Source organism: Sylvia atricapilla, chromosome 15, assembly GCF_009819655.1.
Source record: "Sylvia atricapilla isolate bSylAtr1 chromosome 15, bSylAtr1.pri, whole genome shotgun sequence".
Lineage (NCBI taxonomy): Eukaryota > Metazoa > Chordata > Aves > Passeriformes > Sylviidae > Sylvia > Sylvia atricapilla.
In genome coordinates, this window is record NC_089154.1 from 5,658,984 (window position 1) to 5,675,795 (window position 16,812).

The 16,812-nt window shown below is 50.6% G+C and overlaps 1 protein-coding gene across 2 annotated transcripts in view; it reads right to left on the reverse strand.

The window, feature by feature from the left end:
* PEMT (phosphatidylethanolamine N-methyltransferase) overlaps window positions 1-16,812 on the reverse strand; it is a 41,913-nt gene that overhangs the window by 7,524 nt on the left and 17,577 nt on the right. For both annotated transcript variants that reach the window (XM_066329818.1, XM_066329819.1), the window contains exons 3-4: window positions 11,964-12,079; window positions 3,996-4,141 (exon numbers count right to left, since the gene is read on the reverse strand). In XM_066329818.1, the coding sequence (XP_066185915.1) occupies window positions 3,996-4,141; window positions 11,964-12,079 (262 nt within the window). The remainder of the gene's footprint in view (window positions 1-3,995; window positions 4,142-11,963; window positions 12,080-16,812) is intronic.

Sequence of the window (16,812 nt, forward strand, 5' to 3'; positions counted from 1 at the left end):
AGCTCAAAGAATTTCTCAGAATTTCAGAAAATAGCACCTCTGCCTACAAAACACTCAGTTATCAGCACAGCGATGATGATGATAATGGGTGATTGTCATCTGTAATGAGGAAAGCTTTCAGAACTGTCAGCATCCAACCAGCTTCCCATCTACCTTGGAGTAATCCTTCCACCCTCCCAAAAGGAGCTTGGAAAAGAAATGACAAGGAGATGTGCAGCTCATGAGCAACATTTCAGGGGGATAAAGGGCCAGGATGCAGATCTCTGGTTCTGTTGGTCTTACAAGTAAGATCACAAAGCACCACATTTACATGACTTTTAAATCCCTCTGCTGCCCTGGGCAGCCTGTGCCAGGGCTTGACAACCCTTTTGGTGAAGAATTTTTTCCTGACATCAAATGTCAACATCCCCTGGTACAACCTGAGGTCATTAACTCTTGTCCTGTCCCTTGCTGCCTGGGAGCAAAGCCTGACCCCTCTCTGGCTGCACCCTCCTGTCAGGGAGTTGTGGAGAGCCAAAAGGTTCCCCCTAAAGCTGCTTTTCTCCAGGCTGAGCCCCCTCCCAGCTCTTTCAGCGACTCTTGGTGCTGCAGACCCTTCCCCAGCTCTGTTCCTTTCTGTCCACTGCACCATCCATGCTCCATGTCCACTGCACAAGCACTGATCCGTGAGGAGCAGGCAGCCAGTCCCTCAGCCCAGGGCACTGCCACCACCCCGGGTTGTGTTCCCAGCTTTGCTGCCAGCCCCTTCCCTGACCTTGGGCAAGTCTCCTCCGTCCCTCCCGGTGCTATTGTGCACCGATCATAACATCAGTCTTTCTTAGAGCACAGAGGGTGGTGAGGATTAATGTATGGTGAGAAAGTGCTCACAAATCCAGATGAAAGGCATTACAGGAGTGCAAACTATTCAAGGTTATTATTATTACCTGGATCGTGGTGTAATTTCTTTGACCTCACATGGTGCTAAAACATTTATTTCTAAGGATAAACAGCTCCTGCCCAATTACACAATGCTTTTGGGCTTTAACTACAGGCCACTAAGTGAGATAATTGCCTTGTATTCATACTATATGTTCTCACAGTTACTTGGCAATACATCTCTGAGATTGTTCTGGTAGAAAGAACATATCACCCCCTGCCACAGCCCATTTCTGTGCTTTCTTATGTGTCAAAATGCTTCATTATCCCCTGCCCACCCTTGCCTTTGAGCTGAACACCTCACTCCCCACACGGCACTGGCACTGAGGAGGTTCACACAAAGCCCTGGGTCCGTCGGGCTGGCAGGGGCTTATCTGTACCCAGCACTGGTGGGGCTGTGCAACCCTCCAGCAGGCTCCCCACAAGCAGGAGCACACAGGCAGCTCCCCAGGAGCTTTTCCAGTGTAATCTCTGCCTCTAAACCTGCACAGGTCAATGAACATGACCACCAGAGAGGTAGTTTATGTGTGTTTATGTTCAAAGAGGTGCTTAAGGACAGGACTGTGTGTTGCACAGCATCACCCTGGGCATCTCCTGTGCCTCTGCTGAGCTCTCAAATCAAGAAATCAGCTCCTTGCCAAGCTGAGGCACTTTGGCATCTAATTTGAGCTACTTTTCGCTGGAGGTCTGTGCAGCCATCTCTCTGCACAGGGTGGGATGACAGCAGCAAAAAGCCATTCAGTGCACTCTGCAAGGTCCCCCAGAATGCCTGGAGCCTAACCTGGGCTGAAGCACCACCTCTGCTTCACCCTGGAGAGTTGTCAGCTTCTCCAGGCCCGGCAACAGAGTTTGGTCAAGTCAGATTGACTTGAAATCTTGGTCAGTGCTGGAAGAAATGTCACTGGGGTATGAGGCAGATGGGCTCAGACAGGCAAAGCAGCCTCTCCATGTGCTCAGCCTCGAGATAAGCCAAGCCCTCATCACTGTGTTTTTTGGGAAAAGGGCAAGCAAGGAGGGTGCTGAAGTGATGCCTGAATCCCAGTGAGGGCACAGCATGGAAACAGGGCACCAGGGATGGCTCTGCCAGGGAGAGGGGCCACATCCAGCTGCTGCAAACATCTGGAGCTGGTGCTGCTGTGCTGGAGATGGGTGGCACATCCAGGCTGCTGGAGAAGAGTGACTCACACAGCTCCCACTGCACCATTTAGCCCACACTAGAGAGACAAAATGTTCTGCAGCTGCTTCAAAGCCTAAATGTGCTGTAAGGAAGGAATTCAACAGGCAGCCCTGTCTGTCTCAGCCCTCATGGCTGTAGAAAAACTCACAAAGGGTCAAATTCAGCTCCAGTAATTTTTGAAGAGCCTCTGTGTATTAGAGGCTCTCTGAAAACTTCTCTCTGAAAACTGCTCAGATGTCAAGAGTGAGAAGAAGCTGGATCCTCTCCCTGCCAAAACAATGCAGCCCTTTGCTATCTGGAATCCTTGCTCTTCCTGCAGCACCAGGGCAGCACTAAAATCCTGCATGGATGTTGGAAGTACCAGTCCTGATAGAGTCCTGAGCAAGAGAATATCCCACATGAAACCGTCAGAGACCTGCAGACCCATTGTCTTCCCCATGGCTGGGTAACAAACCACGCTGAGGGACGTTCTCCATTAAGAGTCTGCTGACTCTTGTGGGGCTTGTGTGGAGTGGAGAAGCTGTTACCAGCCCAAGGATGGATCCTCTGTGGGGCCATGCCTCAGTGCTGCACAGCCCCTGAGCCAGCCTAGCTGCACTGGCACGTGGTCCTGGCATGTCCCCACCCTGACTCAGCTCTGCCTGGTGCCCGTCATGCCCCGCTGGCAGAGAGAGCTGGTCCTCGCGTGTCAGCCCTGGGCAGCGGTGGCAGGAAGAGCCTCCCCGCAGAGAGGATGGAGCAGAAATGCCTTATATGGACCACTAACACCCACCTCTTGCCTGCCTCAGGGGATACAGATCCGAGGGACAGGGCCCTCTCACCTCTTACGCTGAGCCTGACTCACTTGTTTGCTTTTTCCCAGCGGTTCAAGTCCAGCGGATCCTCCTGGTCGGATGAATCAGGCTTTACGTAAACAACTCCAGATCTGGCTGAACTTCAGGAGCGTTCAAGCAGCTCTTGCTGATGGGTACTCCTGTGCCTGGCCTTCCTGGACATGTCTCCACAGGCACAACATCACTTCAGGTGATTTTGGAGGATGCTGGTGCCCGGTAGCTGAGGGACAGGGGTGTGACAGGGGCCCAGGAGGCACATGGAGGGCCTGCTGAGCTCTATTTCTGGCAGCAGGATTTTGGCCAACTCAACACATTTCTTTGCAACTCCACTTGAAAACCAGGAAGGCTTATTACGTCCCTCTCTTCTTCCTAGCGACGCCACAGGAGCTAATTGAATTTGGTTTGTAAAGCACTTGCAAAAGCACAGCCTAAATGAGGTGTCAAAGCTGGGGCTGTGATTATTTCAGCCAGCAGGAGCTGCCCCTTTCCTTGGATATTTATTGTTCCTGTCTCTACTTTATTTTTATGAATTCCACACATACTGGCATGTTTTCAAAGTCAACAGTGCTAACAGAATTACGCTCTAAATGTGAAAGCAGGCACAGTGGAAAATGCCTTCTGCCATAAAGTGGCAGATAAAAGGATCTGTCAATGAACATCAGGTTTATTGCAGAGGGGAGAGCAAACAACATCCTGCCTCAGCACGTGTGATGAGCAGGTGGGTGCTCGGAGCAGGGCTGCTGGACAGCTCACACCCGCTCTGCCAATGCCACTTGTGAGGTCTTGAGCTTAGGGTCCCTTTTCTGGAGGGTGTTTGGGCTGGCAGATGAGCAGCTGTGCTCTAAACCTCCAGGCTTCATGCTGGAGGTGACGGGATTTGCTGTATAAAACCACTGTGCGAGGTAACTGAGGTAACAGCAGGATTGGGTCATGCTTTTGTATCATAATGACAAATCTGACAGCCCTGATGGCAAGGACGAGGAAATTCCTACAGGATTCTGCCCTAGCAAGAGATCCCTGCAAGGATTAAATGCACTTTCTGGCAAAGCTGTTGGATTTTCAGTGCTTACCTAGGAAGGTCCCAGTGAATCCCAGTGCTAAGAAGCTGGAGATGACAAACACGGTCCCTACAGCCAAGATGGCCAAGCCTGAGTAGTAGGTCCATTGGCAGTCCCAGCCCTCCAGCTTTGGCTGGCTCTTCATGGCTTCTGTGAAGCTGTTGGGGAGAAAACAAGGGCTGTTAAAAGCAGCAACTCATAATTAACATCACCCACGTCTCCCTGGGAGATGTGGAGCTTTGGGAGTGGAAACTGCTGAGGAGGTCCCCTCTCCAGATCCCTTTTTCCACCTGAGCCTACTCAACCTCCCAATGAGAAAAGCAATCAGCTGAAGACTGTGAGGAGCCAGGGCTTGATCTGGGGCAGCTATTTCTTATCACAACCCTTGCTCACTCCTGGAAATACCAGTCCCACTGACTTGTGATATCAAATGCCTTGCCTCATTCACCAAATCCCAGTTTTCATCATGACTGAGAGCTCTGGGACAGCCACCCTTGCAAATGCTGGAGGCTGTGATGCCTCGGCAGAGGACTCAAAGGGTTGGGAACAATTGGCTGGATTATCTCGTGCTCCCACCCCCGTTCCCCTCCATCAAAATATTTTGCAGCGTTCATGTGTTAGCCACGTGCCCAGGAGTGATTCACGGCTGGAGCCTGACAGGCAGGGGGAGGATTGGAACGGTGAAAGGAAAATACGAGACGAGGCGTTTTCGAGTGTGAGCACAGCTCCTTCCATTCCAGGCTGGGTCAGGCATTTCGGGTCTGACCTTCCAAATACTCGTTTGTGCTCGGAATGATGGTGACCCCTCCCTTCAGCCCCCTGAGCTCTGCCCAGAGCAGGGCTCGGCAGGCTCAGCACCGCACACGGCTCCGACACAAACGCGCGATGACAAAAGAGACAACGCTGTGATTAAAAAAACACCATTAATAACAGGAGAGGAGATAACAGACCCGCAGAGCTCTACACCGTGTTTCTCCACATGTTGTTGACACACGAGGTAGGAAACTTTGAGCCTTTTTTTTAATGAGCACCCTGGAGGCTAAAATTCAAGTGGAATAACAGCTTTCCTGCACCTCCAGCCACCACTGTCTTTCAGGGCCAGGAGAATGATTCCTGCCCACAGTCCTGGGCTCCTCAGCTAGAAAGTGCTTCCATAATGCTACCTGCAGGGCTTGGGATAGCTTTTTTCCCTGGAGTCCATGTTCCCTAAGCCCTGCAAACCTCTGGATTTTCCCTGTTGCCCAAATAAAAGCCGAGACAGACAGTCCTGCCTGCGTGGCTGAAGGCCAGGCAGCTGGAAACACATCTTTCAAAGGCCTCATGGCAAGTTCATGCACCAAACAAGTCCAGGATAATACTTAAACTTTGTGGTTTAGGAACCTGGATGATATCCTTTGTTCACTTTGGAGCTTGCTCCTACCAGGCTTTCTATTGTTGAGGAGTTTTTAGGACCCCAGAACAAGACATTTAATCATCAGTTTGGATTGGAGCAAGGAAACACAAAACGTGGAGTAAATGTAATATGCTCAGAAGTGAGCAAAACCACAGCATCTGGGTGATTTACACTCTGGAAACTACAGGGAAATTCCTTTCCCCGGGAGCCAAGCACAGACAGAGGAACAACAGCGTGGCCCCAGGCGATGTAGGCACAGTCCCGAGGGCTGGCCCTCCTCCAGTGCCCAGCACAGCTCCCTGTGCTCGCCAGGCTCACGCTGGCTTAGCTTAAAATCACTTCCGATGGGAAGACGCAAATCTGGCTGCACTGTGAAGCAGCAGCAGCTGCACAACCCTTTGCATCATCTCTGTGGTGTTTATTTTTAAATGACACAAATCTCCTCTACGAGGAAGCCAAAAAATCCATGTCCCTGCTACCAGCACTGCCTGGGTTTGGGAGGAGAGCAATCCCACTGCAGGGAGGTGCCTTTCTGCCCAAGGAATTCTGGCCTGGCTGTGCACTCAGAACACACCCTGACATCCCCGGGGATGCTCTGCAGCTCTTTACTCACACAGAGGAGGATGTGCCTTTCACAGCATGAGGGCTTAGCTCCACATCTAGCCAGGACCGATTCAGAGGGCACCAGCACCAGGAAGGATTTTACAGCAATTTGCTGATCCCCAGGGAGGCCAATCTGGGACAGCAATGCTGTGCTGGAACCCACTTGGATCCCAAGCATTGGCAAAGAGATGGTAAAGCAAAAAGACATACAGCAAGAGCAAAGTCCTCAGAGCCTGCTTCTTGCTCTGGATGAGCTGGATTCACACTCTCTCACATCCTTGGGGCTGCTCTATCCAGTGTTGATGACCTGACTCAGCCTTGGAACATGGAACAAAGGTGGCTTCAAGAGCATGATCTAGTTGGCTGGGAATCAGCACTGGAAGTTTTGCAACCAGCACATGGCATGGTTTGTTTTGGCAAAGCTGTCTCTCCTGCTCCAGATGATCCCATCCTTCCTTTCCATGGTCGGATAGGCCTGCATTAGTTATTCTCATCAGCATGTCTTGCTTAGTTCCCTGCTGTTTGGCTTACAGCTAGGGAGAGAGGTGTTTGCATGGAGATAATGGACTGCCTTTCCCTCTAGGAATGGTTTATATCTTCCTAAACACACTCTCTATTTGCATTAAACATGATGCGCTCAGGAGTTCTCAGAATTGGTAAATAAACCTTTTAAGCATTTATGACAGTGGGCTGTGACAAGCAGCACGGAGCCATCAATTATTCCAGTATCCACAATGGTGAGGGAACCTCCCTGGCCATGTTTCGCCCTCCCTGGCAGGGAAGGACAAGGTTTTGGGCATTTCCCTTGCTAGGGAGCTGGTCTCCTGAAATATGACATTTTTCAGTGTGTCATGAACCCAGTCCCTTCCTTCATGTGCCTCTTGAGTCACGTTGGTGACAGCATTTATTTCAGGCTCATGACAAGGCAGCAGAACAGCTCAGCATCCAAGAGGACATCAATTAAAGCCAGGCTTTGTCCCAGTACCTGGAATTGCCTTCTGTGCCAAGCAGAGCCATTGCCATGGTGAGGAGAATCCATCCCTCCTCCAGCACAGGGGAGGGTGAGGAGGCTGAGACCTACTTTGATCACATCCTTGGCTGCTGTCATGAGGATGGCTGTCCCCACAGTGGGGCTTGGAAGATGCCCCCAGCTTTTGCAAAGGGAAAATGGGGGTAATGGGGCTTACCCCTGCCAGCATGACACCAGAGGCACACATTCTCCACCAGCCAGAAATAGCCCAAATCCCTCAACTCTGCTCTGGCCAAACTGGCAGCTTTGGCTAATTCCTGGCAGGATAGGAGCAGCCAAGGCAGTAGGCATTATTCTACCCTTCCTAAAAACAGAGAGGTACTCACTCAGACAATCAGAAGTCTTATTAGTCCTCCATGGGAATCCTAGAATGCTTCAGGTTGGAAGAGACCTTAAAGCTCATCCAGTTCCAAACCCCTGCCATGAGCAGAGACACCTTCTACTATCCCAGGTTGCTCCAAGCCCCGTCCCACCTGGCCTTGGACACTTACAGGGATGGGGAAGCCACGGCTTCTCTGGGCAACCTGTGTTTCCACATAAAAGATTTCCTCATAAAAAATTTCTTCCTTATATCTAGTCTGTCTCTCCTCTTTCCGTCTACCACATAATAAACCACATGAACTGGAAAACCACTCAAAGTGGCTCTGCACTATGGGGATGGACATGTCCCGCCAGTGGGTTCACAGGAAGAAAGGGGGAGTGAGGGAAATGGGCAGCAGATCCTCTGGCTGGGACACGGACAGGACATGCAGCCAGGTTTGCACATCAGGTGCTGATTTATTCAACCAGAAAACGTAACAAGTCACAGTCCAAAACACATCCCCAAAGGCCAGATGGAGCAGGAAGAAAACCCAGAAATATTGTACCAAAAGAGAAGCTGAGGTTTCTAGGTCTTGTTGGGAGCATCCTTCAGTGGCCCCCACCAAGTGTATTTTGTCATCCCTCTCCTCCAAAGGAGGACAAAGACCTCGTCCAGCAAACTGGGTCGCTGCAGGGAACAGCCCAGCAGTGCTCCCTTTGACTGATCCCAAAAACCAGCCTGGAAACTGGGGCTGATAAGCACAATTGGAACAGAATTGGGCCAGGGGCCAGCAGGCAGCAAGGAAGCAGCAGTGGTACAGGCAACCAGAGTTTCAGTGACAACAGCCACCACTGCAAGGTGCCACAGTCACTGTGTGGGACGTCGGTCCATCCCCCATGCCTGAGGTTTTGTTCCTCTTGCCTAAAGGAGGCAACGGGGATAAAAACCATCCGGAGGTGCCCAGCAGCACAAGCTGCAACAAAAGATCTTGTTCATTAGAAAACAGTAATCTCAACAACACCGAAATCATCCTGCTGATACCACTGGCAATTGTCAGCCTGGTCATCATCCTCACAGCTTCTTTTGCCAATAATGACTTCGCTTTTCTGACAGCACTGGAGTGTGTGTGTTATTTAGGTCAGCTGGGGGCTGTGGCAGCTTCTCCCCCGCCTCACATCTGAGCTGTGAGGTTTCCTCATCTGGATGCCGTGGGCAGGAGGTGCTGTTGGCTCCCTGGGGCTTTTCCTGAACAGCTATCAGATATTTCTGGCACTGTGGCTCAGAGGGGGCATCAGCTCTGTCAGGCCAGGCTCGATTCCCATCATCAAACTCGGTCACTTCTGCACACAGGGCTGTGTGGTTCTGGGATCGATGCCATTTACAGCACACTCATTCATGGTGCCAGCTCACAAAATTAAACAGGACTGAGCATAAAGTGAGAGGCACTACCTGGCAATGACAAACAACCCCTTTTCTGTGCAAAATCCCGTCCCAGGGTGGATTTCTTTTCTTGGAAGCATCAGCTCCAAGTGAGAAATCCACACAGGAGGCAATACCCAGAGTGTGCCATCAACGCAGGACGTGATGCCAGCCTGTAGCACAATGCCACTGAGCCATTGCCAGTGGCACTGGCTGGCACAGCCTCTGTGGGACTCACACACTGAGACACCCCAACACCTGCAGCACCCCCAGTCAAGGTGTGCACGGGGTGTTGCCTTTCAGCTCAGGCAAACAACCTGAGTGAGACCCGTGAGGAGGGAGGCTCAGAACCTCCCTGTGTACCTGCCCAAGGGTGGGGAGTGTGCCAGGGTGTGCCAAAGGCACCGAAGGGTTTGGAGGCAGTGCTAACTGTGAATAAACTGATGCAGGGAAAGATACCAACAACGTGGTGAGGGAGGAGAGAGCGATACCGGATGCGAGTCTGGAGGACAGTGAAGGTTGTCACGTCCCATGTCACACAGATAACAGTCACAAACTGCACGCAGTGCAGATAGTTCAAAAGTTCAGGAATTGTTTTCACAGATAAGAGCCTCGGTGATGGAAGTTGCTTGCTTCTTGCAAGAAGAAACTGTCGTAATGAAAATAATCATTGCACCAAAGCAATTAAGGATGCTTGTCTTGTGCACTTGACTAAGCAGGTCCCCCCTAGTCACAGGTCAGCCTGGATTGCAAGCCAAGGCTGATAATGAAGCTGAGAGCTGGGAAGCATCTAATTGCTTAATTGAGCACAAAGACATTCCTCTTCTTATATGCAAGGTATCGTTTTGGAGCCAAGCTGGCATGAAAGCATCAGGGTGCTGGGCTGAGGAAGGAGCCCAGCACAGGCCCCACGTGGGGTGCGTGGTGAAGCAGCCACACATCCTGGCTCCCAGGTGCTGTCAGCCAAAATGCCAACCCACTCCCAAAGTTCTGTCTGCTTCTGCCCTCCCTTCCTCCGCCCCCAGCTCAGAGCCTTTCAAAAATTCAGCTGCAGAAAGGAAGCAGGCTTTTAAAACCAAAAGAAACATCCCCTGGGCTCCTCATCGCTCCCTGGCAGCCTCCACCCACGTAACAAGTCCCCAGAGCAGGAAAAGAGGAGTTTTAAAGGCTGGATTACAGCACTGGAGGTGGAGGGACCCCTGAGGCTGCCTTTTTGCTCACTATCAGCATCCCTTATGCTCTGCATAAGCAACCCTGGCCACCGTGCAAGGCACAACCCGCGCCAAGGGATTGTCTCTGAAGAGCAGAAAACCTGCTCCAGTAAAAGTGACTCAGAGAATAAAATGAAGGGAAAAGCAAAATAGCAAGAGCAGGCTAGATATGTCTCTGGTCACCGAGATGGCAATGACTGTATCATATGAAGCCCCTCTGGTCAGTGGAAGCCCAGGATGGACCTGGCTGGTATTGTCATGCAAGTGTAGGGGGTAGGATGAATCCTTGCCAAGCAGCAAAAGCTCTCCAGGCTGGAGCAATAAGCCTTGGGCAGCCCTGGAGGTCTCACTGAGCTGGGAATGAAGGCAGAGAAGCTCCCAGGTGTGTTTTGGGAAAACTCCAGTCGTTGCTGCTCTGATGATCACCCTGGAACCACCCAACCCCTCCCAGAGTTACAGGCTTGCCTTGCCAGAAGAGCCTCCAAAACCTGCTAGCCATCACTCCGGCCAACTTCAGCACCAAGGAAAGGGGAGGGAATAACCCAACCACGTGGAAACATCCGGGCAAAATAAACTTTCCATTGCCATAATTTGAAAGGCTTTGGTCTATCAGGTTGGGCTGGTGTCTCATCTGTGTTCTGCTGGGGTTGAGCTGCCTGGATCTTCTGGAGCCTCTCCTCCAAAGCCAAGGTCTAGATGGGGCTTTTCCAGCCCTTGGATTGGAAAAGGGCTTGCTGTTTCCTTCAGAGCCCAACTGCTCAGGGCTGCACAGGCAGAGCCAAACTCAGTGAGCCCCACAGTCCCCACAGACTCATGACACAGAGCAGAGCCAGCCCTGGTAGGGCTCCGAGGGCTCTGCAGGGGTAAAGTGTGACACAGTGCCAGGACACACGAGGCCACTTTGGCTCCCTCAGCAATTCCCTCTCAGTGCCTCACTGTGACCCCTGAGCCTCGCTGACCCAGGAGCCAGCAGGACCACTGGAAATGAAGATTGTGCCTCCACCAGCTGAGTTTTTAATTAAAGGCAAGGACAAGGCTTTGCATTGCTTCCCAGACAACAAACGACTATGTAATTTGTGCAAGAGACTGTCGAGACATTCTCCAGCAAAATCTAAGCCTGCTGTGTCACTAAGACATCAACAGCACACACACATGCCCTCTGCATTCGATTACAGCCTTGTTCACTGCAAGCCTTCTTTCAGTTTCTGCCATCAGCAGTAGCTGGGACAAACACAGGAGGGCAAGGGCAGGTCCTGGTGTCATTTCCAGGAAAGCAGAGCTCTTAAATACATGTGCAAATTCCAACCTGAGAACTCTTAGCCTGGGAAATTACCCAGAGTACTAAACAACCCATTAGCTCTGACCCTGGTATAATTGAATCTGGGAATTTAGTGAGTCTGTCTCTCCTAACAGCAGTGGAGATAAAGCCTACCAGATCGCAGATAAATTGCTGGCATTGAGGAAATCTTCTGCAGTAAAACCTCTCTGCTGCACTGGGAACTTTAAAGGACATATTCCCATGGAATATGGTGTATCAGTCATACAATACTATTAGCCAGTACAGGTAGTATTTAGAGATAACAGATAACAGTTTCAAGAGACTGTTTGTTAAGTGCACAGGTAATCCTGCTCATCTGCACAGGAAACTGCAGCTTCTTAAAAGCAGCTTTAATTTTGTTTATGATTTTTACAAGAAAATTAAAAAATTCTGCTGGTACACATGATCCACCCTATGTAAACAGCCCTGCCACCTGGGCTGCTCACAGGAGAGAGGACACATCCCCAGGGAGCAGAGCAAGGTAACCTGTGACACTTAACGACCGGTGAAACTGATGGGTTTGGCCATGCTGCTGCATCCCTCATCTTTATTATAAATCCTGGAATAAATCTGCTGCTGGCTGAAGTTATCCAACCGCAGAAAAGTGATACACTAAGGTTGGGGTTTAACACTGCTGAGCAAATCCCCCAACTCTAGAGGGGCATTTCTTTCCATGGATATAGAGCAGCAGGATGAGCTCCTTACCAGTGGCTCCGCACACAGTTCAGCACCAGGATGGCAGCGCCCAGGCAGTAACAGGCAGCATGGCGAGAGCCGAAGACTCGGCTGAGCGCTCCTGTTTTGTGCTCCCATCTGGCTACCTGGAGAGACAAGGGAAAACAAAGTGGGTGGTTGGGGTGCCTGGAACACGCTGCCCCAGGAGCACAAATCCCACAGCCTTGGCCTCACATGTTCAGGACGCTTTGTCTGCATGGCTTTGTGCAAGAAACAAGAGGAGGCCACTGATGGGACATGGCTGAACCAAGCCTGGGGATGAGAGCTCCTTCTCCTGCTGACACCAGACCCTGCTTGCATTGCACATGCCCTTGCACTCAAGGGCAGACAGCAGCATCAAGGCACAGGCTCACGAGAAAAAAAAAATCCAGAAAATACCCTACAGATCAGTTTTAGAAATACAAAGCTTGGACATGTGTCTAACAAGGCTGAGAGTACTGCTCACCAAAAACAAGAGGCCCCTGCCATGGATCCCAGTATTGCTTTCCTGAAAGTAAAACAGATCCCTGAATGCACCACAGGGACACTCAGCTCTCATTTTCTGGGCTGTGGCATCTCCCACATCCAATCTCAGGGACCACACCTGCCAGGAACAACCCCTTCCTCTACATATCCAGAAAAGTTTGCAAGCCCTCCCTCAAGCTTCCCTAAGACAAGACCTGCCAGCCTTGCCCAGAGAACTGCTTCCCCTTGAACCAGCTCAGCCTTCATTAGCCCTCAGCAATTGCAGCCATTCAGGTTTAGTCTGCCCTCCTCACCCACCCCAACCCAGCAATGACAGCCCAGGACTTCCACATCCACAGGCAGCATCCCTGAGAAGGTGGTAGCATCCTTCACAGCACACTTTTTCCTGGTTCTCATGTTCAGCTCCCTGTTCTGCAGATGCTGATGGGCCTGTTCCCAAACCATCCCACAGATGAGAAGGTGCCCTCTCACCCTGGGAGGCTGCTGCATGCAGGTGGTTGGAGCTGTCCCAAAATCTGCAGGACCAGATCCACCTCAGTCACCAAATCCAGGCCCAGCACTCCCAGCTGATAAAAATCCTTACAGCTACTTTATTCTCTACCTTTTCTGCATCCCTCGGAAAGCTGTCATTATATTTATTGCCCCTCTTAGGCTCCACTTTCAGGCACCAAGCTGGAGGTTTGGATCAGACATCAGACCCGAAATTCCAGCCAGGGAGAGAGAGCACACCTGGGCAATGAAGCAGGAAGTGGGAGTCAGCAGAACATCTCAGTGCCAATTTGCTTCCCAGACATGGCTGGCACTTGATTAGCTTCAAATGCACTTCACTCCCTCGCATGGAGCCTGGGCAGCTTTTGGGGGCACCTGCAACCCAGCTCTTCATCTACTCTGAACGTATTCGGTAAATTATTGGCTCAATTTGAGCAGAAAAAGGCAGCTTTGCAGGTCTCGCTTCCTTCCCAGGCTGATGTAGAAGCACAAAGCGCTGCTGGTGGAGGGGGATTGCTGGCTTCAGGAGGGGGGAACGATGAAAACCTCTGATAAGCAGGGGCACTGATTTCACATGCTGAGAGCTGATTCAATTAGTTATGCAATGATTGCTCTGAAATTACAAATCCACTCATGACAGAGAGAGCTGCTTCACTGCCTTTTTCTGGCTGGTATAAATAGTTTGTATTCTAAATTGAATTTAAAACACCGTGCGTCACGCTGCTGCTAAAATCGGAGCTGCTGTTTGAGCGCTGAGAGAGTGGAAAAAGAAATATAAGGTGCATAACCACCTTTGGAAAGTAAAAAGTGACCATACAGGTGACTTGACTCACAGATGGAAAAATGCAGCCACGTGCCAGTTATCTGTACCAGCTTCCTAATTCCCTGGAAATTATTCTGGCAGCGTTTGCATGGATGGCAGCTCCTGGCTTGCTCAGGGAGCTTTGAAGAGCATCTCAGCAGCAGCAGAACTGAAGGAGAAGGAGAAGGCAGAGCCTCTGGGATCAGAGGGAAGAGCTGATGTGCTGCTGGAAGCCACGGAGGCGGTCACTGTAATTACCCTCACCTTTAGAAAGGCACATCTGGGCAGCAATGCCGGGATAAGGGGCTGCATTTCCGAGCCCTTCAGGCAGCAGCTGCCACGGCTGCAATGGGATCACTCCCAGCACAGCCCAGCCTGTGCTGCATCACACAGCTGGGACTGAGAGGCCAACTCTTATTTATCTGTCACAGCCTTCAGATGGGACCCCAGGCTCCTTTTCAAGCCCACACAGGAGCCATCCCAAGGAAAGCTGGAATCCAGCACGGGGCTGGAAGCGGCGGCACCCACCGAGCCCCGCGGCGATATTTCAGGAACAATTAATTAGTTCCGGTTCTGGTTCTATTCCTTGAACAACTAATTAGTTCTGGCTTGGTTCTAATTTTCTAATTTTAGTAATTTTGAGCTAATATTAGCACTCGATCGACCCACAGCTACGCAGCTGCCTTAATGACTTTATAAAATCGTGAGCCGACGTGTTATTATTTATGGTGTGGCAGATGCAAAATGCTTCCAGCATCCTCCATGGCCATGTGTGGGACAGAGCAGGGCTGAGACCAGCAGCTTCCCAGGAGGCTTCACCCATTCCTAGTTTGCTGTTTGCCCTCCCAGCTAAGGTGGGCACTGTGATGACGACAGGCAAGCCCCATGTCAGGGCTGTGTATCCTGGAAAGGAAGAGAGAGGAGCATTTTTATTTTTCTTCCAACTCCAAGTTTGGAAATGGAGTTAATACAAAGTTTCCTGTCTTACCCAAGGGTCAAAGCAATAGAAAAAATTCCTTTTCCAAAGCTCCCAGCACTCTGCTTTCACTTTAGGATACTTGGTGAGGGCTGCAAGTAATTTTTTTAATGTTTCCCCCAATGCTCGTTATTGAAATAAATCAACGAGCGGATGTGGCTGCAAAGCCTGGGATGCTCTTGGGTCCCATGTTCTGCCTTTGGCAGGCCATTCCAGGGGCAGGCTCAGCTGCCTGATGTTCTCAGGGAATTGCTTCCTTCTAGACGTAAATTTGGGGCTGATTTCTACGTAACCGATCCAAGACATTTCCCCAACCACTCGGGCAAGTGCGTAAACAAAAATGAAAGCACCAGCACACATCCCCAGTGTCTGCCCTGATGGAAAATGGAAATGCTCTGCATTTCCTTTTCTTTTTTTGGGTAGGCAAACCATGAGCCACCTCAAGAAAGGCCACAAATAACCATTCAAAAAGCAATTTTGTCTCACGAACCTGCCTCCGCAGTGATCAACGGGAAATGCTCTTTCCAGCCCTGTGTGCATGGCAGACCATGGCCTCTCATTAATATTTAGTATTTGTTTGAAGGAAATTGATTCTTTCTGTCTGCCATCCAGGGAAGCTGCCTTCTGAACAAGCTACATTTTAATTGCTTAGTCCCAGCTCTGAATTAGAGCCTTTGTGCTGTTTCATGTGACTCCATTGCTGTTTCTGGCTCACCCCAGAGATGGGCAACGAAACCAGATAGCCCAAAGGCTCAGGACAAAGGGACACCTTGCATCTTGATGCAAATCAGTCATTTTATGTCCTCACATTGCCCCATCACCATGGTATCCAAAGAAAAATGTGCAGGGACTGGTGAATTTAGCTTTGTGGCACTCCTGGGAGGCTGAGATGGATTAGCAGCTCCTTTCAAATCAAGGGAAACTGAGGCACAGGAGGACTGAGGTGAATTTCTGCATCCCAGCTCTCTAGAGAGCAGGGAAGAGGGGCTGTGTCTACATCCTGCAAAATCCCATCATCCACCAGGGAGACGCTCTGCACATTTCCTGGAATGCCCTTGCCCTGGACAAACTGTTGGCATGAAAACATTCAGTGTTCGAGTCTGGCTCGGAGAAAAGATGACAGTGAACAAGATGTCCTCCCTTCACATACCTATCTCACAGTATTTGACAGCATGAAGGATTTTTTCCCCATCCCATGGGGTCTAGGAAGCCTGCTGAGGGGTCCATAAGTCAGGAATTTCAGGAAAAATCCAGAGGAAGAACAATGAGCTCTCCAGGATACATCTGAGCCCCAGTCCCAAGAGGATGCAAGTTCATAGGGCAAACCCTGGATATATGGGTGATCCAGCCTCAGCTCAATAAAAATCTTCAGACAAAACTGACCTGAGCATATTTATTTTCATAGAATCAGGGAGTGGCTTGGGTTGGAAGGGACCTCCAACTCATCTCATTCTACCCCCTGCCATGGGCAGGGACACCTTCCACTATCCCAGGCTGCTCCAACCTGGGCTTAGACACTCCAAGGGATGGGGCAGCCACAAGCTTCTCTGGGCAACCTTTGCCAGGGCCTCATCATCCTTATAGTAAGGAATTTCTTCCAACAGAATAAATTTCTCCTTCAGTCTGACCTCTCCTAGGCCAGCCATGGGCTAAGTTCTCCTGTGGGGTGCTAGGGCAGGAGAATCTCTGACTCTGGGCTTAGGTGGCTCCATGTGAGCATCTCCCACTGGGAAAGACATGCCCCAGCTGGCTCCTGACCTGCTGAAAGAGCACGAAACCTGATATTACCCTTATTTCACCCACAGAGACCAGAGGCATTGACCTCTTCCTGTTAATGAAAAAATCCATTTTTCCCTTTCTGATTCCCTGTAATCCCTCATTAAAGCATAAGGACACTCTTTGCTCTCTGTCAGTGCTTGGATGCTGGAAAACAACCCTGCTCACGGCCATTACATTTATCTAATGACAGGTAGAAAAAAGACAGACCTGAGCACCCACATCTTGGTCGTGGCACTCCCAGGAGCAGGCAGGGAAGCAGAGCTGGCTGGAATGGAAATACAAGCACTGAGGCTGGCTGACCTTTGCCA